The sequence below is a fragment of the Kogia breviceps genome, chromosome 20 (assembly GCF_026419965.1).
Source record: "Kogia breviceps isolate mKogBre1 chromosome 20, mKogBre1 haplotype 1, whole genome shotgun sequence".
NCBI classification, from domain to species: Eukaryota; Metazoa; Chordata; class Mammalia; order Artiodactyla; family Physeteridae; genus Kogia; species Kogia breviceps.
The window spans coordinates 22,002,574-22,025,250 of NC_081329.1; the positions used below are offsets into that span (position 1 = coordinate 22,002,574).

General features: G+C 37.5%; 1 protein-coding gene across 6 annotated transcripts in view; it reads left to right on the plus strand.

Annotated features, from left to right (window-relative positions):
• WRN (WRN RecQ like helicase) overlaps positions 1 to 22,677 on the plus strand; it is a 117,735-nt gene that overhangs the window by 41,246 nt on the left and 53,812 nt on the right. For all 6 annotated transcript variants that reach the window (XM_059049271.2, XM_059049273.2, XM_067022412.1 and 3 more), the window contains 6 exons: positions 1,099 to 1,166; positions 1,454 to 1,562; positions 2,136 to 2,204; positions 6,780 to 6,862; positions 11,057 to 11,163; positions 18,319 to 18,506. In XM_059049271.2, the coding sequence (XP_058905254.1) occupies positions 1,099 to 1,166; positions 1,454 to 1,562; positions 2,136 to 2,204; positions 6,780 to 6,862; positions 11,057 to 11,163; positions 18,319 to 18,506 (624 nt within the window). The remainder of the gene's footprint in view (positions 1 to 1,098; positions 1,167 to 1,453; positions 1,563 to 2,135; positions 2,205 to 6,779; positions 6,863 to 11,056; positions 11,164 to 18,318; positions 18,507 to 22,677) is intronic.

Consider the following 22,677-nt stretch of genomic DNA (forward strand, 5'->3'; position numbering starts at 1 on the left):
TGTTGTAATAGAAATTCATGAGACAATAGTTTGAAAAACAGCGATAATCATATCAGTTTTAACATATTCAAAGGTATTTACATCCAGGGGGGCACATTTATAAGTATTAAAATGCGAGGAATACAAATGAGGTGAAGAACAAGTAAAGTTGAATAAAACTAATAAGAATGTAAAACTCTAGACTGTATTTTTTCTATTCTGGGAATTTAAAATTTAATCCATGGAAGCATTTCTTTCATTTTTCCTTTTGATCTTAAAAAATTAAAAAAAAAATTAAACTATGTCCTACACATAGAAAAATGCACATAAATGAACATATCAGTGAATTTAAGATCACCTTTCCAGTTGATTTTTCCCTCAACATTTTCTTAAAAGAAATTTCAAAGATACATTAGAGTTTTTTTTTTACTATGAATACCTGTATATTCACCATTAATTCACTATTAACATTTTATTATACTTGCTTTATTATATATTGATTTTCTCTCTATCCACTTTTTAATCCATTCAGTTTTTAAAATGCATCTCAAGGTAAATTGTAGACATCCTTACACTTCCCCCTAATTACTTTAGCATGTAAATCATTAACTATAGTTAAATATTTATTTATTTATTTAATTTTTAAACTAAAATTTACATACAAGGAAATGGTTAAACCTTAGGTGTTTAACGTTTGCAAATCTTAAGTGTACGTGTAACCTAAACCCTTTAAAAAATATGGAACATTACAATCACTCTAGAAAGTTGCCTCATTTCCCTTCTTAGTCAGTCCTTTCACCTAGAGCATTTCTCTTACTTATTTTAAATCAGTGACTCTGTTGGATATCTAGGATGAAGCTGGAATTTATGTTATACTTTAGCTGTATGTAATAAAATTTAATACAGATCTGACCAGAAGTCCTAGTTGTTCAGTCAGCTTGAATGGGAGGTTGGTCAAATGGGGCTTTTGTTTTCAAGTTCCAGGGTTCTTATATTTTTATTGAAGCTCAAAAGTGTAAACAAAATTCTGGAGGAAGTGAAAAAATTAAATGGATTTCAACTTGTCCCTTGGGTTTCTTGTTAGTAAAACAGAGCAGCTTTTTGCTTTTCATCCTCCAGGGTTCAGTGGAAAGTGATTCATTCTGTATTGGAAGAAAGAAGAGATAATGTTGTTGTGATGGCAACTGGTAAGTTGTACTTAAGCAAATAATCTAATCTTTTAAAAAATAAAACTTCAAGGTTTTGACATGCTTAGTCTTTCCATAAACTCTCAAAATACAAATACGTATACAAATGGTATAAAATATAGAAGAGAGTGAGCTGAGGGTAGATGCTCAAATTTATGCATGAATTAACTCTTAGGAAAGTAGCACGTTAGTAGTGACTGTTCATCTCATACAAGTACATCGTAAGAAGAAATCAAACTACCAAGGATTTAGTTTTATTTGTCTGAATGTATTATTTTTATTTTAAGGGTATGGAAAGAGTTTGTGCTTCCAGTATCCACCTGTTTATGTAGGCGGGATTGGCCTTGTCATCTCTCCCCTTATTTCTTTGATGGAAGACCAAGTGCTCCAGCTTGAGTGAGTGATGCTTTCATTGCCACATTACCACCCTTTTTTTTTCCTCCTGTGAAGGAAATATTTGATTTATCATGTATGTTAAAATCTAGTTCGCAGTAATGCATTGCTAAAAGTGTTGCTTTGTCTTTATTAGTAATAAATGAAACTTTAGTGGAAGAGCTTATCTTCTTTCTTGAGTTCTCTGTAATTCAAGGCTACCAGATGGCCCCGAAAAAAATTTTTAAAAAGCAAATTTTATGCCAGTTTACACTACATATCACAAAATTCTTTTCTCTTTTGGTTAGCCTTCTTTAGCCTAGTGTGAAGTATATACATGGAAGTGTAGTTTTTAGTTGTGAAAAATTTTAAATTTCTTTAATCTGAGCCTGCAGTCTTTTTGGGAAACCCACCTTAACAGCCTGTCTTCTAATACAGCCTTTGAAGGAATTTATTTATTAAATTAGTGAGTTTCAAAAAGAGATTGCAAAGAAGAGGATGTACATCATTATGTTTCTTTGTTCTTTCTCATTTAAAAATGAAGTTGATATTTGTAGTGTGCACACGATTCCAGAATATTTGTTTTTCTTCTTACAGAATGTCCAACATTCCAGCTTGCTTTCTTGGATCAGGACAGTCAAAAAATGTTCTAGAGGATATTAAATTGTAAGTAATATATATGATTTCTGATCATGTGGTCAAGTGTCTGTGGTATGTGGGAAAATTTTGTACACAAAAAATTTTTATTTAATGCATGGGCAAAATATCCATAATTTAAAAATATACTTCCTTTTTATAGTATATTTATGGAACTGTTAATTTTAAAATCTTTCAAACTCAAAGAAATCTGTTATGTCCAGTTCTTGGACTGGAAGGCTAGCATTATTATGATAGCATCGTAAAATTTTGTTTTGGAAGAGAACTTGGAGAGTATCTAGTATTGTCTCATTTCACAGATGAGGAAACTGAGGCCCAGAGAAAAGAATTTGCCCAGAGTCACCTAATGAATTAATGGCTGAGTGGGGACTGGTTTCTAGATCTCTTGCCCCACCAATCCTGTCATGACATAATTCCCAACAAGAATAATGTCTCAGGCACACAGAAGTGTGTATATATGTATTAACATGTATATGCATATATATTAATACAGATTCACACACACATACATTTACTGAGTTTTAATAAACGCATACAAATATGTAACCTCAACCCCTAGCCAGATATAGAATATTACTGTCACTCCAGAGAGTTCCTTCATGTTCCATCCCAGTGTGTCCTTCTATTCACCATCCTAAAGTGAACCACTGTTGTAATTTTTTCTACCATGCTTTTGTTTTGTCTGATATAGAACTTCATATAAATGAAGTCATACAATGGGAACTCTTTTAAGATTTCTTTCCTTCAGCATCATGTTTTGACAGTTCCCCATGTTCTTGCATGTATCAGTAGTTTAAAAAAAAAATCAGTGGTATTTTATTATATGAAATTACCACAGTTGTGTTTTCATTTCCTTATTGATGGACACTTAAGCTGTTTCTAGTTTTGGAAAATTATTAATAAATCTGCTATGAACATTTCTATATATCTTTTTATTTTATTTCTTTATTTTTATTTTTTATTTTATTTTTGGCTGCATTGGGTCTTTGTTGCTGCGTGTGGGCTTTCTCTAGTTGCGGCGAGCGGGGGCTACTCGTAGTTGTGGTGTGCAGGCTTCTCATTGCAGTGGCTTCTCTTGTTGAGGAGCACAGGCTCTAGGCACGCGGGCTTCAATAGTTGTGGCACACGGGCTCTAGAGCGCAGGCTCAGGAGTCGTGGCACACGGACTTAGTTGCTCCGCGGCATGTGGGATCTTCCCGGACCAGGGCTCAAACCCATGTCCCCTGCATTGGCAGAAGGATTTTTAACCACTGTGCCAACAGGGAAGTCCCAGTGTATACAAATTTTTGTATGGACATATATTCTCAAGTCATTGGTATAAACCAAGGAGTGGAATGACTGGGTCATGTAGTGGATATATGTTTAACCTTTTTATTCTAATTGAGGTAAATCTACATAATATAATATTCACCATTTTAATTATTTTCAAAGTGTACAGTTCAGTGGCTTTTAGTACATTCACAATGTTGTGCAACCATCACCACTATCTAATTCCAGAACATTTTCAGAACTCACCCCCAAAACCTCCATGTCATGAAGCAGTCACTCCCTATTGTCCCCTCCTTCACTCCCTTCCAGTCACTAATCTTTCTGTCTCAGTGGTTTGCCTGTTTTGGACATTTCATATAAATGGGCTCATACAGGATGTGGCCTTATGTGTCTGACTTCTTTCACTTAGTGTAATATTATCAGTACTTAATTTCTTTTTGTGGATGAATAATATTCCATTGTATGGACATTTCATATTTTATTTATTCATTCATCAGTGCTGGACATTTAGGTTGTTTCTACTTTTTGGCTGTTACGAATAATGGTACTGTGAATATTTGTGTATAAGTTTTTATGGGAACATATGTTTTCAGTTCTTCTGTGTACATGCCTAGGAGTAGGATTGCTGAGTCATATGATAATTCTGTGTTAACTTTCTGAGAAACTGCCAGACTTTTTTGAGAGTGGTTGTACCATTTCACGTTCCCACCAGCAGTGTCTTAAGAGTTCCAATTCCTCCTCATCTCTGCCATCACTGGTATGGCCAGTCTTTAATTTTAGCCGTTCTAATAGGATGTCAGTGTATTTTAAATTTGCATTTCCTTAATGACTAATGATGTTGAGCATCTTTTCATATACTTATTAGCCATCTGTATATCTTTGAGGAAGTGTTTATTTACATCTTTTGCCTATTCCTTATTTTTGTTTTTTTCTTATGAATTTTGATAGTCATTTATATATTCTGAATATAAATCCTTCATTTGGTATATGGTGGGCAAACATCTCTTAGTTTATGACTTCTCTTTTCATTCTCTTAACAGTTCCTTTAAAGAGTATCACTTTTTCATTTTTATAACGTCCAGTTTGTCAATTTGTTGTTTTATGGATTTTGCTTTTTGGTGCCTCACTCATGATCACAAATATTTTCTTTTTTATTTCCTTCTTAAAATGTTATAGTTTCATGTTTTACATTAAGATCTATGACCCATTTTGTATATTGTACCAGGTATTGATTACAATTCTTTTTTTTTTTTTTTTTTTTTTTTTTTGCATAGGCATATCCATTTCTTCCAGCTCCATTTGTTGAAAAGACTATCCTTTCTGCACTGTATTTCTTTTGCACCTTGGTGAAAAATAAATTGACTAAATATATGTGGGTTTATTGCTACACTCTTTATTTTCTGTTCTATCAATCTGTTTGTCTGCCTGGATTGGTGTCTTGAGTATTATAACTTTATAATAAGCCTTGAAATAGGTAGTACAAGTCTTCCACATTTGTTGTTCCAAAAATTTTTTGGGGGGCTATTCTAGGTTCTTTGTATTTCCATAAGTATTTCAATATCACCTTTTCAACTAAAATGCCAGCTGGCATTTGATTGGGTTTACCTTGAATCTAGATATCTAAGAATTAGATGTCTTTATAATTCTTATCACTGTTTTACACTGAAGAAACTGAGGCACACTGAAGTTAAGTACTTGTCTAAGATCACTTAGCTTGTAAGAGGTAGAACTGAGATTCAAACCTGAATAGTCTGGCATCAGAACTAATTATTTATATGATTTCCTGTGTTAATTAGACTACTGAGTTAATTTCATGAGATTAAAAGCGTATCTGTTCTGTTCTTAATTGTTTTGTTCCAATTCCTAGTGAAAGCACCATGCCTAGCACACAGTAGATTAAATATTTCATAGTCTTTTCATATAGAACATTGTTTCATTTTATTTAATTTGATCTATGTCTTCGTTTGGTAGAATGGAAAAGAGACTCTATACATATTTTGCCCTAGCCCTAACCTTTATTGCAGACATTGTCTTAATTAGGGTTCTATCTGCCCAGAATAGAAATTGGTCACACTAGTTTAAGCAAATACTGAATTTTATATTAAGGATACAGGAATGTCTTGTGGCTCCCTCTGAAAAGAAATTAGCCAGCCCTCAGGAAGAGACCGGAATGGGTATTAAAAATACTGTAGGGCCTTCTGTTTATGCATAGCCTCTGTGTGTATTCCTCATTCTCTCTGAGGAGGTGAGCATTCTCTGCTTTTCTAGTCACAAAATAGATTGCTCTGCAGCTTCTTTTTTTTTTTTTTTTTTTTTTTTTTTTTTAACATGTTACAGGTCTTGTCACTTGGAGACTGACTGGTTGTTTCTTGGTTAGACCCCCAAATTCTAGGACAGAGACTAACTGACTTGACTTTCATATACTGTCTGTCCCTGGCCCGAGAAGATGTAGGCAAGACTGCAGAGTACACAGGAGAAACATGGGTGCTATGGATTTAATCATGGAGATGGGGGTCAAGGGTAGGATAATGGGTGGATTGCTAACACATAGAAGATTTACTCTAGGGGCTTCCCTGGTGGCGCAGTGGTTGAGAATCCGCCTGCTGATGCAGGGGACACGGGTTTGTGCCCCGGTCCGGGAAGATCCCACATGCCGCGGAGCGGCTGGGCCCGTGAGCCGTGGCCGCTGAGCCTGCGCGTCCAGAGCCTGTGCTCTGCAACGGAAGAGGCCACAACAGTGAGAGGCCCGCGTACCACAAAAAAAAAAAAAAAAAAAAAAAAGATTTACTCTAGACTTGATCATTTAACTCAAGCCATTGTAGTTTTGGTGCTAGACTGCTGGAAATCAGAATCTGGCTTCTAATGACACCTTATGCTGAGTACTCTCTGGCTGGTATTGCCAACATTTGTTTTGATGCATTGAAGTGAAATCGAAGAACCAGAATATGTGCATCTCTACACACATACAACATTCTTTTTTTTTTTTTTTTTTTCGGTATGCGGGCCTCATACTGTTGTGGCCTCTCCCGTTGCGGAGCGCAGGCTCCGGAAGCACAGGCTCAGTGGCCATGGCTCACGGGCCCAGCCGCTCCGTGGCATGTGGGATCTTCCCGGACCGGGGCACGAACCCGTGTCCCCTGCATTGGCAGGCAGATTCTCAACCACTGCGCCACCAGGGAAGCCCTCATTTTGTTTTTAATAAGTGGCGTAATATATTATTAAAAAAATTATCAGGTGTTATGGTTTTCAGTTGTATTCATTGGGTGATTGTTTTTATATTTCCTTTCCTGTTTCTTTGTTTGTTTGTTTTTACAGAGGCAAATACCGGATTGTGTACATAACTCCAGAATTCTGTTCAAGTAACTTGGACCTACTCCAGCAACTGCAGGCTGATATTGGTAAGTGGTATGATAGAATCTTTATAAGTATTTATTAAATTGAGATATTCTTTAAAGTTAAACTTATGAATGAATACTGGATTTTACTTCTCTTAAAGTTTATTTCAAACCTTATCTCCTCCAGGAAATTTCTGCCTCTCCAACGTGGTGTCTCTCCTGTCCTATCCCAAAGTATCCTATAATTCCCTCTGCCATAGAAATTAGGCTCCTGCATTGTAATTACCTGTCTATATATCTGTTTTCTTCTGCTAGACTGTAAACTTTCTTTTCAGGGAAAAATGCCTTTCTTATTTCTTTATATTTCCCGAGTGCAGTGCCTGGCACATAGTAGGGATTTTAATGTATTGTTGAATAAATATTGAATCTTAGACTCTGTGAAATTATAATTTCCTCTTTTTCATATTCTGAATCTAAATTAAGTCAGTGTAGTGGTTCTCTACCCTGTTGTTCATGAGAATCACCTTTCAAACTTTAGAAAAATGTCAGATCCTCAAACCTTGAAAATTGTGATTTAATGCACCTGGCACGAGGCTGTGGCAGCTGTAGTTTTTTCACAGGTGATTCTGATGTGTAGTCAGGTTGGAAACCACAGTACCTTTGATTATTTGCTATCAGTGAGTATGATTAATTTTAAAAATTAGATAGTAAGTCAGAGCCTGTGTCCTAGAAAATGTAAATATAGAATTAGTTAAAAGCTGGTATCATTTTTTTTTCTTTTGTGATTAAAACATTTTTGTCGGTTTTTCATTTCTTGATGGTTAGGCTCAGCTGTGCAATAGTTGCAGTCACGGCTTCTATTGTAATTGCACATATTTCAAACATTCAGTTGAACCAAACAATTTTAGCTTTCTAATGTAATATGGTCTCATTTTATAATTATATATTAAAATAATTCCTAACAGGTAGTTTTTTAACATTGCAGTGTCTCATTTAATGGTTATTTGCATATAACTCTAGGAAAGCATTTAACAGTTGTTCTAACAATATAGTGAAAACAAATACTTACCTTTTAATATGTGTTAAATATCAACAAAAGAATGAGGGCAGAAATTAGCATTTGATTAGATATATTATAAAAAATTGCATCCATCAGCTGTTAAACTCCCCTGTTGGCATGTTATATTTTTGCCTTAAATGGAAAACAAATTTGGTGTGTGTCCTATTAGGTTGTATGAAGTTCTTATGAATATTTCACTTTAGATTAAACCCAACAACCCTAGATATATAAATTCCATGGTTTTACTGCAAAAGTTAGGGTCTGTGTCTGTAGTGGTCTGGATATGTTTTGCTCCATTTTAGTATTTGTTTTGTTTCTGTGGTGGAGTTAATCCAGTATTTACTTAGATCCTTTAGACAGGTAGTTCTATTTCTCTTTTTAAATTTTTTTCTAAAGGATTAAATTATGAACACTGCAATTATTAGATCTGCGTACTCTGCATAAAATGGATGAAAATGGTCTTTTTGGTTGACTGTCAATGTTGAACAAAATAGAATAAATTCTTTCTGAAATACTTTTATTTAACTTTTATTTGCAGGAATTCGTAAAACGCTTGTAGCAGGGAATATACTCAGAATTTTATTTGTACAGTAGTTCGACATTTAGCTATTCAGATTTATGATTTTTATGATGTGTTATTATTTAAGTAATATGGGTTTATAACAGAAGCAGCAAACAGAATTTTACATAGAGACACCTTAAAAGCAAACATACCTGTAATTGTCTTGTAACTTTGGAAGTAGGCTTGAATGACAGGTGTGCCAAAATGAAATATGTCCTGGACCTGGGCAGACACTTGGACTTGCACTTTTAATGTGGAAGTTGGCAGAAGCTTGCCTCAGTTGCTTGTGAAGGGCAAAGTTTAACTCCATTAAAAGCTAGTTAGTTGGACTTCCCTGGAGGCGAAGTGGTTAAGAACCCGCCTGCCAATGCAGGGGACACGAGTTCAAGCCCTGGTCCGGGAAGATCCCACATGCCACAGAGCAACTATGCCCGTGCACCACAACTGCTGAGCCTGCACTCTAGAGCCCGTGAGCCACAACTGCTGAGCACATGTGCCACAACTACTGAAGCCCGCATGACTTGAGCCTGTGCTCCACGACAAGAGAAGCCAGCACAATGAGAAGCCTGCGCACCGCAACGAAGAGTAGCCCCTGCTCGCCACAACTAGAGAAAGCCCACATGCAGCAATGAAGACCCAATGCAACCAAAACTAAATAAATACATAAAATAATAAAAATAGATAAATAAATTTTAAAAATTCTTATTAAAATAAGCTAGTTAGTCAAATCTATAATTATAAGGAAGGTTTTAAAATAGAGGAGGAGCTGTCATCTTTGTTTTAGTTTATTTAATTTAAAATCTGGGTCATGTAGTTTCTAAATCCAAATAAGTATAGTGGTAACATTGAATTTGTCCCAGCCACTCAGGAAATAGAAATTTGATGTGATCAACCTGTATTTGTTCATATTTAGTAGATTTCTTTTTTTTCTTTCTTTTTCTTCTCCAACTCATTGTACTTGGTAATCTCAGTGAATTGTAATTATTTGCTTGTCTGTCTGTCTCTTTTAGAATTGTGAGCTCCTCAAAATCATGGATTGCGTTTTACTAATCATTTTATACCTAGAAAAGTGTTTGGAACATAGTGGGAATTTAATATCTATAATGATAATAGATTATTTTTTTTTATTGAGCTGTCTTTTATGCCAGCCCCTATCTTAGCATTTTATATGAATGATCTAATTTAATCTTCAGAGTAACTAAAAAATGTTAGGTACTTTTATTACCTACCTTATACTTGTGGGAAACTGACACTTGGAAGCTTAAGTAACATCCTTAAGGTAATATGAATAGTAAGCCAGGTTATGCATCTAGGTAGTCTGACTCTAGAGCACATGTTTTTAATCATCTCACTAGTGGCAAAACATTATGAATTCTCAGATAAGCATCAAGTAGTGATCATCCCCATTGAAAGGAAGTATTGTTTTTGTCTTAAGTATTAATTTGGTGATTGAGGGCAAAAGCACTACTGTCACTACGTTGAAATATCTGAAGACGTTTTAGTGAATGATTATATATTAAAAACCCTTTTCTGAAATGCATTACTACACACTGTTGATTCTGTTTCAGTGTGGGTGTGTGGTGTGAGGGCAGAGTAGAGGCATTGCTAGGGGAAGAGAACAAAGTACATTCCTTCTTACCTACTTTGAACATAATGAGATTTAGTTCTTCCCTTACCATTTTATATTAGAAAACGTGGATGTCATCCATCTTCCAGAATCGGCATTACAGAGGAACTCTGCAGTGTAATATGTGATCAGTCATGGACAGTGATGCATTTAATCTTAGTATGAAATACGCTGAGTCTTTCTATCTCTCTTTTTTTGGTTTGTTTTTACTGTATTTACTTATTTATTTTATTTTTGGCTGTGTTGAGTCTTCGTTGCTGCACACGGGCTTTCTCTAGTTGTGGTGAGCGGGGGCTACTCTTTGTTGTGGTTCGCGGGCTTCTCGTTGCAGTGGCTTCTCTTGTTGCGGAGCATGGGCTCTAGGTGCGCGGGCTTCAGCAGTTGTGGCACACAGGCTCAGTAGTTGTAGTTGTGGCTCACAGGCTCTAGAGTGCAGGCTCAGTAGTTGTGGTGTACAGGCTTAGTTGCTCCACGGCATATGGGATCTTCCCAGACCAGGGCTCGAACCTGTGTCCTCTGTATTGTCAGGAGGATTCTTAACCACTGAGCCACCAGGGAAGCCTCTCTATCTCTTGATAGCTAATCCATGAGATAAAATTGAAAGTATTACCAAAGAGAAAGAGAACCGCTCTTTTTTTTAGGGCATTAGCGTTGCAAATGAGTGATAGCTTTGAGGACAAAGTAATAGTAAGTAATTTCTCTGAGGAATAATGATGAAAGTTAAAATTCAATAAATATGTTGTTTGAAAAATATATATTTCTCTCTTTTATCCATAGGCCTTTTATCCATATATCTCCCTTTGTCTATTTTCAATAATGATTTTTGGTGTTATCTGATGTTATTTATGCTTATATTTTTATATGAACCAAATACTTTGATTTGGATTATTTATACTACTTTCTGTAATATTTGTATATTCTAATGAAGATGGTGGTAACAATTTAGATGTGTTTATTACTTTTTTTGAACTTTATTTTCTCCATTTACATATTTTTCTTTTTTTATAGGTATCACACTTATTGCTGTGGATGAGGCTCACTGTATTTCTGAGTGGGGACATGATTTTAGAAGTTCATTTAGAACTTTGGGCTCCATAAAGGCAGTACTCCCACGGGTAAGCTTTGCCAAGTGCAATGTCTTGACATGACTTTCTTACCAAGGAAGAGTCCAGGATTAGGGAATGGCCAAAAAGCTGAAGATTCCTCTATGAAAGGGCAAATGGATGATGTAAGCAGGGGAAAGATTTTTTTAAAAAAATTCTAACCGTGACTTCCTTCTAAGGTTGGCATGTAATTTATTGAGGAATACTATAGAGCAGGACTTGACAAACTTTTTCTGGTTCTCATACTTTCTTTCCTAATTATAAAGAATAGGAAAATTTTACATGAGTGTTCTATATGAATGGCATATTTTATACAAAGAACTTAAAAACTTAACAATATTGGCAACCATTTTATTTTTTATTTTGAAAAATTATGGATTTACAGGCAATTAAAAAAAATATGTACAGGGATGTTCTATGTACTGTTTCCCCAGTGGTAATACCTTGAATAACTATAGTATAGTATCAGGTAGGTATATGACATTGCTACAGTTTATTCTTAGTTTACTAGTTTTATAAGTGTGTATGGGTATGTATGTATATTGTCCTATACAGTTTTATCTCATATGTATGTTTGTATAACTACCATTGCAATCAAGATACAAAAGTATTCCATTTCCATAGGCTCCCTGGAGCCGTCCTTTTGCAGGCATACACACCATTCCCATCACCTCTAACCCTAACCCCTGGTGACCACTAATCTGGTCTCCATGTGTATAATTTTTTAATTTCAACAATGTTAAATAAATTGAATTGTATGGTTTGTCACCTTTTGGAACTGGCTTATGTGAGTAAACCAAAAAAAAAAGTATTAGAAATTATTTGTTATTCTTTTGATAGATTATTTAGTTCAACCTCATTTCTTATTAAGCGTGCTTATTGAGAGCTGTCTTAAATTCTTTTTTGTTAGCTCTTCTCATAAAGATTTGATTGGAGCAGACATTACAATAAAACAAAACAAATGAACAAAAAACTTGAATGTAACACTTAGCAAGGATGTATTGGAAGAGAATCAAAGTAATCAAAGTAATGTGAATTGAGTTTTTATCTTGGTTAACCCTCATAACAATCCAGCAACATAAATATCTTCATTACTTTCTTCTTTTAAAAAAATTTTTTAATATAATTTTTAAAGGTTACATTCTATTTACAGTTATTACAGAATATCAGCTCTATTGCCTGTGTTGTACAATACATCCTTGAGCCTATATTACACCCAGTAGTTTGTACCTCCCACTCCCTTACCCCTTTGTCGCCCCTCCCCACTGCCCACTAGTTTCATTACCTACCTCTTGAAACAGTTCTTCTCTTACCAGTAGGATAGCACACTCCCTGGTACTCTTCCTTCTGTATTATCTCTTCTTTCTCAGTTTCCTCTGCTTATTTCTTTTCATCTCCCTGCCCTTTTAACATTGGCATGCCTGAAACCTTAGTCTTTGGACCTATTCTCTTTCCTCTTTGTACTTACTTCCTTGGTCATTTCATCCAGCATATGGTTTTTAACTAAAATCTATATGCTGACAACTCCCAAATTTATATCCGCACTCTGAATTGATGCCAACAATGTATGAGTAGTTCAGTTTCTCTCCCTCCTTTTTAGCATTTGCTGTTATTATTACTGTTTTTTTTTTTTTTTTTTGCTGTACACGGGCCTCTCACCGCTGTGGGCTCTCCCGTTGCAGAGCACAGGCTCCGGACGCGCAGGCTCAGCGGCCACGGCCCACGGGCCCAGCCGCTCCGCGGCACGTGGAATCCTCCCGGACCGGGGCACGAACCCGTGTCCCCTGCATCATCAGGCGGACTCTCAACCACTGTGCCACCAGGGAAGCCCTATTACTGTTTTTTATTTTAATCATTTTATGGATTAATCTACATACACACACACACACACACACACACACACACACACACACACACACACTCTTATATAAACGTTAGCTGCCTGTTCAAGTCTCTCTACTTAGATGCCCGACAGGCATCTGAAACGTAACCTATTCTTAACTTCCTGATGTTCTCTGCATCCCAGAGCAGCTCCTCCCTCGGTCTTCCCCTTCTCGTTTAGTAGCAGCTGCATCCTTCTGGTGCTCAGGCCAAGATTTTGGGGTTTTTCTTCCACCCTTCTTTTACTCTTACAGTCTACCCCACATTTAAACAGAAAAGAAATCTCATGAGGTCTTCAGAATATGTACAGAATCTGATCACTTCTCCATTGATCCCTGCTACTACCACCCTGGTACAAGCCACCGTCTCCTTTCACCTGGCTATTACAGCAGTCTCCTGGTTGGTCTGTTTTCACTCTTACCCTCCTTAGTCTACTTCATTACAGCATCCAGAGTGACACTTTGAAAATGTAAGTCAGACAGATAGATCATGTCTTTTGCTCAGAACCCTCTGGTTGCAGACCATTTCACTCTAAATAAGGACAAACACTACATATCTTAAATGATCTGGCCTTTATTTTCTCTCTGACCTCATCCTCTGCTACTTGTCTCCTCATTCACTGGCTTCTAGCCATACTGTTTGTTTTCATTGATATTCTTCAAAGGTGCCAACCGTGCTCCTACCTTAGGGCTTTTGTTCCCACTCCTCCCTCTCCCTGAATAATTTTCCCCTGGGTAGTTCACATGGTGTATCCCTCACTTTTCTCAAGTCTGCTGAAATATTACCTTTTTTTTTAGGCCTACTGGGCCACCACATTCAAAATTTCAAATTAACCCCTCTCCCCCAGCTATCAGCTTTCCTCATATTCCTTTTCTGTTTTTAAAATAGCACTTACCACTGTTTAACTTAACATATTAATATTACGCTTTGTCTATTGCCTGTGGGTCCCCACTAGAATATTCTTTATGGGGAGGGTTTTTGCTGATTTGGTTGATAAAATCTACAATAGTACCTGGCACATAGTGAGTGTTCCATAAGTAATGGGGTAAATGAATAAATGAATTTCGATGAGAAAGCTGAGAATGTGAGAAGTAACTTTCCCACACAGGCAGTGAGTGGTAGGGCTGCACAGGGCTCCACAGTGGGACACTATGCTGGTTTCTAAAGCAAATGACTCGAAAGAAGTTTAAAATAGTTTCTGCCCTAAAGTAACACGTAGTCCAGTAAAGGAGTTTAGATTCAGATTTACCTATAAAAGTAGAAGCAATAGTACCAAACAATAAATGGTGTATGGAACAGTATGAATAATATAGAAAGATTAATAGTGTCAATAGTACCTGTATAGAGAAAGAAGATATTTGTGTGGCGAAAGTCACTAGGCTCAGGTTCCTTGAGGACTGCTTTCTATTAATTTAGAACGGTTTAAAGTAAGCTTTTAGAAACTAGGAAGATGGCTTTCTTTAATCCTTTCCTGGGCCTTTGATTCTAGGAGGATTGTGTTAGAGGAGTTTTAAATGTTTTATGCAGTTCTGAAACACTTTTCAGTGTTGAATTAAGTCTTTTATTATGTCAGGCTGTGGACTCCATTAGATTCTTTTCATTTCTTGGGATGACTCACTGTAGCGCAGGTTGTTCATCAAGCAACGGCTGAGAAAACCTTTTTCCCCTAGTGTTTTCATGAATTCTCTTTATTAGCTAAGTGGTGAGAAATGCCACCTGGTGGTTGTAGGACTCTCATTTTCCTCACTGTTCTCAGTGCTTTTTTTCTTCTAATCACGATCACCCTGGGACAACTGGCATAAAGCCACAGTGCTTCACACCATATTATTTCAGTAAGTTCAAAAATAGCAAAAAAAATCATTAACTCATTTTGCATAAAGATTCCCATTTGGAGAGAATCTGACAAAATGAGTCTCAAGAAAGAGCAGCCAGGTAGAAAGCTTTACATCAGCCTTAAAAGTCAATGAAATTCAAATAAGAGGAACTATGAGACATGTGAGACATGTTGGATCTTCCCATTACTTTCTCCCCAGCCCTTTCACAAAGATCAGCACATAGTAGACACTCAGGAACTATTTGGAGTTAGTCAATGAATGAATGAATGAATGAAGCATGATATTATAGAGTACACAGAATAACTATACCGGGCTTCCCTGGTGGCGCAGTGGTTGAGAGTCCACCTGCCGATGCAGGGGACACGAGTTCGTGCCCCAGTCCGGGAGGATCCCGCGTGCCGCGGAGCGGCTGGGCCCGTGAGCCATGGCCGCTGAGCCTGCGCGTCCGGAGAGTGTGCTGTGCAATGGGAGAGACCACAGCAGTGAGAGGCCCGCGTACTGGGGAAAAAAAAAAAAAAAAAAAGATTAACTATACCACCCAAATTTAGAAGCAGATATAGCTCTTGGAATTCGTAGATGTGACACCATTGAAGTATATGTCTAAGGCATTCCTAAATTTATAGTCACAAGATTAATTTACATTTTGTTGCTTGTTTTAACAAAACTTGGTACTTATTACCAAAGAAACCAAGATTTGCCAACTGAAAGAACAAGTTTCATGAGTTAAGAACTTGATATAACTGAGTGATAGGGTAATTTATCACCCACACCAGTTTGCTTTTGAAAATTAAAAGGTGCAAGCTATTAATAACTTTGCTGTGATGACCGGATAAACTGAGAGTATCCCAGCAAACCAGGCTGTATGGACACCTTTCTCCTAACCAGCCTGTGTGTTATTTTTACACTTCAGTGTAGTTTATAACTTTTAAGCACCAAAGATTCTAAGGGAGAATATTCTATTCATTTCTGAAGTGAAAGTAAATATTGTTCCATTAAGTTTAATACATTCCATTACTTTATTTTCTAAGTTGTGGAAGCAACATTCTTAACTGTGACTTTCTAGAACGTTGGCAAAGGAGGGAATTTATAATGATTTTTCCTGTTAGCAGGTCACTAGAATAAGGAGTGTCTAGTGGCAAAGTGGGAATTTTTAAGTTAGAAGAGAGGTTAACATCCTGTAGCCCTCTCCATCTCATATTTTGATGAAAAAACTGAGGCCAAGAGAAGTTAGCCCTTTCCAAAGTCAGTGGCAAGTCTGGGAGTAGTGGCCATGTCTCTGCAGTTCTTTTGTAGAATTCTTTTCAGTTGTTGCAGTTAATATCAGTGATAGCTGACACTTCTTGAGTGCTTACTAGACACTAGACCTTTGTGTTCAGCACACTAGACCTTTTATCCCATTTGGTCTTCACAGTGACTTTATGAGGTTGTTGCTGTTATTACAACCATTTATAGATGAGGATACCAAAGTTTAGAGAGTGAAATAAACAGCTCAAGGGACTTCCCTGGCAGTCCACTGGTTAGGACTCTGTGCTTCCACTGAAGGGGGCACGGGTTCGATCCCTGGTCAGGGAACTAAGATCCTGCAAGCCGTGTGGTGTAGCCAAAAATATATATATGCGTGTAAAAAATAAACAGCTCAAAATCTCACATCTAGTTAGTGGCAAAGGCAGGCTTTGAACTTAGACAATTGATTCTAAATGAGATTTTTACACCACTGTGCTGCTTTTTGCCAGATTTTTCTACTAACGTCTTCAAAATGTGTATGGTTTGTGCTTATTTCCTTCTTTTCACAAAAGCATTGTTCGTCCACTCATACATTATATTGCTTAGAAACAAACCAGGCCCTCTTTTCTTATAGTCTCTATCCTGAAAACTTCTGTCTTTATGTGTGTATGCAGTTAAACAACAACCATTTTTTAGTGCATTTGTAAATTGAGTAACGCACTTGCATTGATGGAACTCTTTGTTGTTGTGAGGGTGAGAATATGCATGTCCTAAGAACTTCAGTGTTTAAACTTTCCTTATTCCCAGCCATATATTTGCTATAGATATTTTTATTTGCTATAAAGACATAAAGCAGGTATATACATATATATTAAGCCTTGATTAGAGAAACTAACTTGTTTATAAATTGGCATATTCATATATAAGTTGTTAGGCAGACACTCTCTAAATTCAGAGAACAGTCTGACTGTAAGCCAAAAATCAATTAAGTTAATTTGAGGTATTTTAAAAATAATTTCACAGAATTTAAGGATAGAGAATACAAAAATGCCAATTACCTGGTCACACTGATTTTGATATAATTTTTTCCCATTTAAAAATTACTCCCAAACTTAATTGATTTTTTTTACATGAGCTTTGAGATAATTTTTAATTCAGCAAAGCTATATTGATTATAAAAATAGTTTTTAATAAATTGTATCTTGTTTTTCAAATTCTGTAATTGCTTTTTTACAAATTGCACTTAAATTTTCATGTATGTACGATAATTGCTTAAACTGATTTGTTAGGTAGATGTATTATATCTGAAGAGCTATGTTATGAGGATATTATTTACTGTATCTGTAATAAGCTAAAAAGAGTATAAAGAAAGTTGTAACCTTGGATATCGAGCAGCTAATGATATAGGAACAATTTTTCTGATTATGAAATAATAGCATAGTTGATTAGAACTCCCTATGATAATAGTGACAGAAATATTAAATCTAGTTTCATGGGAGGTGTGTTGTTATCCCACTTTAGAATTTCTGAAAGATCACATACTCATGTTTTTCCTGGTACCTGCTGTGCCTCCTGCTTTGGCTGCTAACGCAGTCAAGAAGTCTTCGCTAGATTGAAAATAGAACATGACTCGGTTGCTCAAGGAATCAGTTAGTAATAGATGTCTCATTCTCTCCTCTTTTCTTTTACGTAGTATATGCCACGATTAACCCACTAAAACTTGTGAGAGGTTATCCAGATCACTGTGAGCTTTTCTTTTACAACAGATCTGAAAAGCCATCGACCAATATATTTAATATGAGACAAAAAAGACTTGGGCTTTGTATAGGTAGATTTTCAGTGAATGAAGGGTTTATAATTTGTGAATGATAGATTAATGAAAAATAAGACATAACATACCCCTCATTTGTACCAGCACTATTATAAATGTAAAAATAATAAATGGAGAGGTAGATAGTTAATAAATGGACTTAATTTAATAAGGTAGATTGCATTTAGAAATCTTACGAATTTAGTGTTTTATTTGAATGATTTCTCAGAAGGCTGAGAAACAAGTATGAGGGAAGTGTTCTTCTCTTCTTTGAAAGAGAATAATTTTAAAGTTGCATTTTTAACCCTGTTCCTCTGTTCCTCCTGTAATTGTCTTCCAGTCTCTTTCTAAGAGGCAGTAGATGTTGAGAAGTATTGAGCTCTTCCCTTGGTTAAAAATCACTTTTACTTATTTCAGGTTCCAATTGTTGCACTGACTGCTACTGCAAGTTCTTCAATCCGAGAAGACATTGTACGTTGCTTAAAACTGACGGATCCTCACATTATCTGTACTGGTTTTGATCGACCAAACTTGTATTTAGAAGTTGGACGAAAAACAGGAAACATCCTTCAGGATCTGAAGCAATTTCTTGTCCAGAAGACAAGGTGAGAATTTCATGGTTGATAAATTTTAGTAACTATTTTCTTCTTTTTAAAGAATGTATTTTATTTTTTAAAGTTATTTCCTTCTAATGTATATTTAACATATTTCAAATTCTGCTTTGCTTTGGTTCAAGTGTGATGTTTTATAATCAGTGACCGAGGAAGGTAGAAACTAATTCTTCTAGTATTTTTATACTCCATACTGTTAGTTGAAGGGGACATACACTCTTAATAATTGACAAACAACAGAAACAAATGAGTCTTTTATCTGAATTCTGTCTAGTTCACTAGTTATATGACTAACTTGAGTATTAAGGAATTTGAAAAGTCATCTTAATAATAAATACTTTTTGAGCCCATATCATGTGCTAAGTAAGGACTATCGTAGGTGCTTCATATAAGTGATTTAGTTTGATCCTTATAACTGCTCAGTAAGCTACATATTATTTTCATTTACTGATGAAGAAACTGTCACTAGCTCTTCTTCCTATTTATTTTGCTTGGAGGCATTTTGTATGTATGCTAAGAAAGCTTCCCTGAGCCTTATTCCCTGATTTGTCTTGTCAGTGAAAAGCTTATAACTTTCGTGTTATGAAATGTGTTTTTAAGTCAGAGTAGATGGACATAATGTTTGTCCTACCAATATAAACAGAAAACAAATATAGGAAAATAGGTTTTAAAGAATATCATTAGTGTTTTTCTTTTCAGAAAGGGGTAAAAAGAAGATTGACCCTAGGTAAGGAAACCCTATGGTAACTCTTGGGGTCCTTCAGGATGAATTTAAATGTAGAGTTCACCCTTGGCTTGACTGTCCTGTATCCAGATTAAAGCAAGAATGTAATGAATATACTCTGGGTGTTCTGCCTGCTCTAGGGATCTCTCCAAAGTGAATACGCATCATACTTCACTTTCTTTCTGTCCTAAAGGTAAAACTTTCTCTTGAAGAAGGCTGTTTATTTTAGGTTAGGGTATCCACAGTCAGATCCTTATTTACTTTCCTAATGTTTGATCCTTTTCAGTCCATAGTATTCTCAATCTCTATGGCATTTCCCCCTAACCCTCTCCTTTTTTTCCCCCTGACATTGTGATTATATTGTCCTCTTATGATATCTTATGTAAATAATTTCTTCTCTCTATCTTCATGTTAATTCTGCTAACTGAGGTTTTTATTACTTTTTAGCTCAGACTATTATAGTCTCTCCTAACAGACATCCTTGCTCCTCAGGCCTCCCTGATTTTCAGATTTATCATCTGAAAGCACATCCCTGGGTCATGGTGTTCCTTTCCTGTGGACTAAAGGCCAGACTCCTTAGGCTAACATCCAAGACCATCCAAAGATTTTGATATTGAATGTGACAGTGGTTTTTCTAAAAGCAAATCTGGAAAGATTTTGTACCAATTTTCAATGCTCCAAGAAGAGTTGTGGTAGCAGGGAACCATTCAGAGTCAGAATGCTCTCTGCAGATCTTGGGCAAATAGAAATTTACCTCTTAATGAGCACTGAGATGGAGGGTAAATTAAGATTTCAAAGTATTACCTTTTATTTTCATTTTCTTCCTTTCATTTAATTCTGCCATTTGTTTATCAGTATTCACATTTTTTCTCTTCATTGAACTAACATGTTTCTTAAACTCTGATCTTATTTGTTTTCTATATGCATGGTGCATTTAAATTAGATCAGCCCCTCTCACCTATTTAATTTAATGGTTAAATGATGATAGATCTTTCTTCCCCCTCAGGAAATTGTTATGAGGAAATAATAATAGTGTTTAGTAAACCTCTTGGCAAAGTAATGAATCCTTTTGTAATAGTGAGGTAGGAGATAGATGGGCTTCAGGCTGAGCAGCTGCAGCCAGTCTCCTGCTGACACTTTGAGATAAGATGCCAGGAGGAGCATTGGGCCCTGAGACCACAGTTTCCTCATCCTGTGGTCAAGGGGGTTTCTCAGCCTGACACGTGTGCAGAGAAGGTCCTCAGTCATCCCCTAAGGAATTTGGGATGACACAACTCTAGGGGAGGGGCCAAAGGAGGGAGGAGATGCCAGCCCATAATATGTCCTGCCAACTTCCCAGAAACCTTTGTGCTGGAATCCATCTAGACTGAGAGATACGTGTGATGCCCCATGAAGGACCCTGAGTCAGGCCAGATATGGGCAGAAGCAAGATGATTGGCCGGAGACAGCCTGGAAGACCCACCCCCGTGCGCGTGACCTAAACCACTCCTGTCGGGTGTGGCTCGCTCAGCGAGTCCGCCCATGCGCTCTTCCACACCAGCCTTTTGGCTGTTTGAGTCCATGCAGCTGTGTTCTGAATCTCTTAGAGTCCTGGTCCCGGGGGACACACCCCAGTGTAAGAAAAATAATCATAGGACAATGATTATATAATCAAAATATCCTCCCCAAGGAATCCCTGGCAACTGCCACATTTTTCTCTGTGCAAGGAACTAAGTTCAGCCAGAGATGTCTGATTCAGGGTCGATGGGGATCTAGGGGACACTCTGGACCCCTTCCAAATTAAAGCCTCCTGGTAAACGTTTCCAGGACACCAGATTCCATTCCTAGGTGAGCCTCTTTGTCCTTGGTTGCAGGTTGCTCAACATGGGAGGATCCTCTTCTAAGCCAGAAGAAACACCTCTGGGATGTGTCCTTAAGAACTGGAGGCTTTTAAAATTAGATGGGCTAAGAAAAAAAAAAAGCTTAAGTTTTACTATAAGACTTCCTGGCCTTTATATGTTGGGGGATGGAGAAACATGGCCCCAAAATGGGTCTCTAAATTATAAAACCATCTTGCAACTGCATCTTTATTGCCGTAGGTTGGGAAAATGGACTGAGTTTTCCTATGTCCAGGCCTTCATGTCCCTTTACCAGAATCCTGCTCTATGCGGCTTCGGTAATCAGAGGCCTGGAGAATAAGAGAATTCTCTCGACATTCTAGACGGTCCTCATTTAACTCCCCCAAACTCTCAGGAGGGAAACCGAGCCTCTCCTACTCCTACAAGTACCCCTGCTTCTCGGGATCCCCCTGGCCAATCGCAAACCCCACCTCCTTATGCCCCTCTATACACACTGGTACCCCAGGATGCAAAAGCTAGTCCCACGGGGGTAACCCGTAGTGGGACTGCCTATCACCGAGGATCAGGGAGAATATGCCCTCTTGGGCAAGTGGCAAATGGCGAAGGCGCGATCAGAGTACACGTGCCCTTCTTCCTAACCGATTTAGCCCAGTGCAAACAAAGGCTGGGCCAATTTTCTGAAGACCCTAGTAGGTTTATTGAAGGATTTCAGGCCCTAACCCTGGCCTTTGATTTAACCTGGAAGGATGTCCAAATAGTACTATCTACCTGCTGTACCCATGAGGAGAAAGAAGCAAAGGATTTGGACAGCAGCCCAGGGGCACTCTGACCAGCTCTCCAGGGACCAACCCAACATTTATGATACGGGTGGGGATGCAGTCCCAAATCAGGATCCCCCTTGGGATTATAAGTCCCTGGTGGGAACGAGGGCCAGGAACCACGTGGTTCAATGCCTGTTAGAAGGAATGAGAAAATGCATTAGAAAACCAGTCAACTATGAAAAGGTCATGGAAGTGACCCAAGAGAAAGAAGAAAACCCAGCCTTCTTTCAGGGACGGCTTGTGGAGGGTTTTAGAAAATCTACTAACATAGACCCCTCCATTCACGAGGGTCAGTCCCTGCTAGGACAACATTTTATCAGACAGTCTCCCCTGATATTAAGTGAAAACTCCAAAAGTTACAATTAGGCCCACAAACCCCTATGCCCAATCTCCTAGAGGTAGCCTTTGGGGTATTTAATAATCGAGATCAAACTGAGGAGGAGGAAAGAACTCAGCGTGAGTTGAGGCAGGCCAAGGCTCAAGCAAGTTAAACTGATAGCCTTTGCTGTCAGACACACCGTTGAAGTTGAAGTTACCTTGCAACTTCAGGGCAACCCAAAGGGGCCAAGAAGGTTCAGCCATCAGTCTGGAGGTAAGACCAACAAGGAGGAATGCTTCAAATGCAAGTCAACCAGCCCCTGGGCCCGTGAATGCCAGAGGAGCCCCCCAGGCCATGCCCAGGCTGCAAGCAGACTGGTCATTGGAGACGGGACTGCCTTTGGTCCCGACAGGGAAGAGGGGCCCCCACTCCTGAGATGGCCAGGCTGGGCAACTGAGGTGGC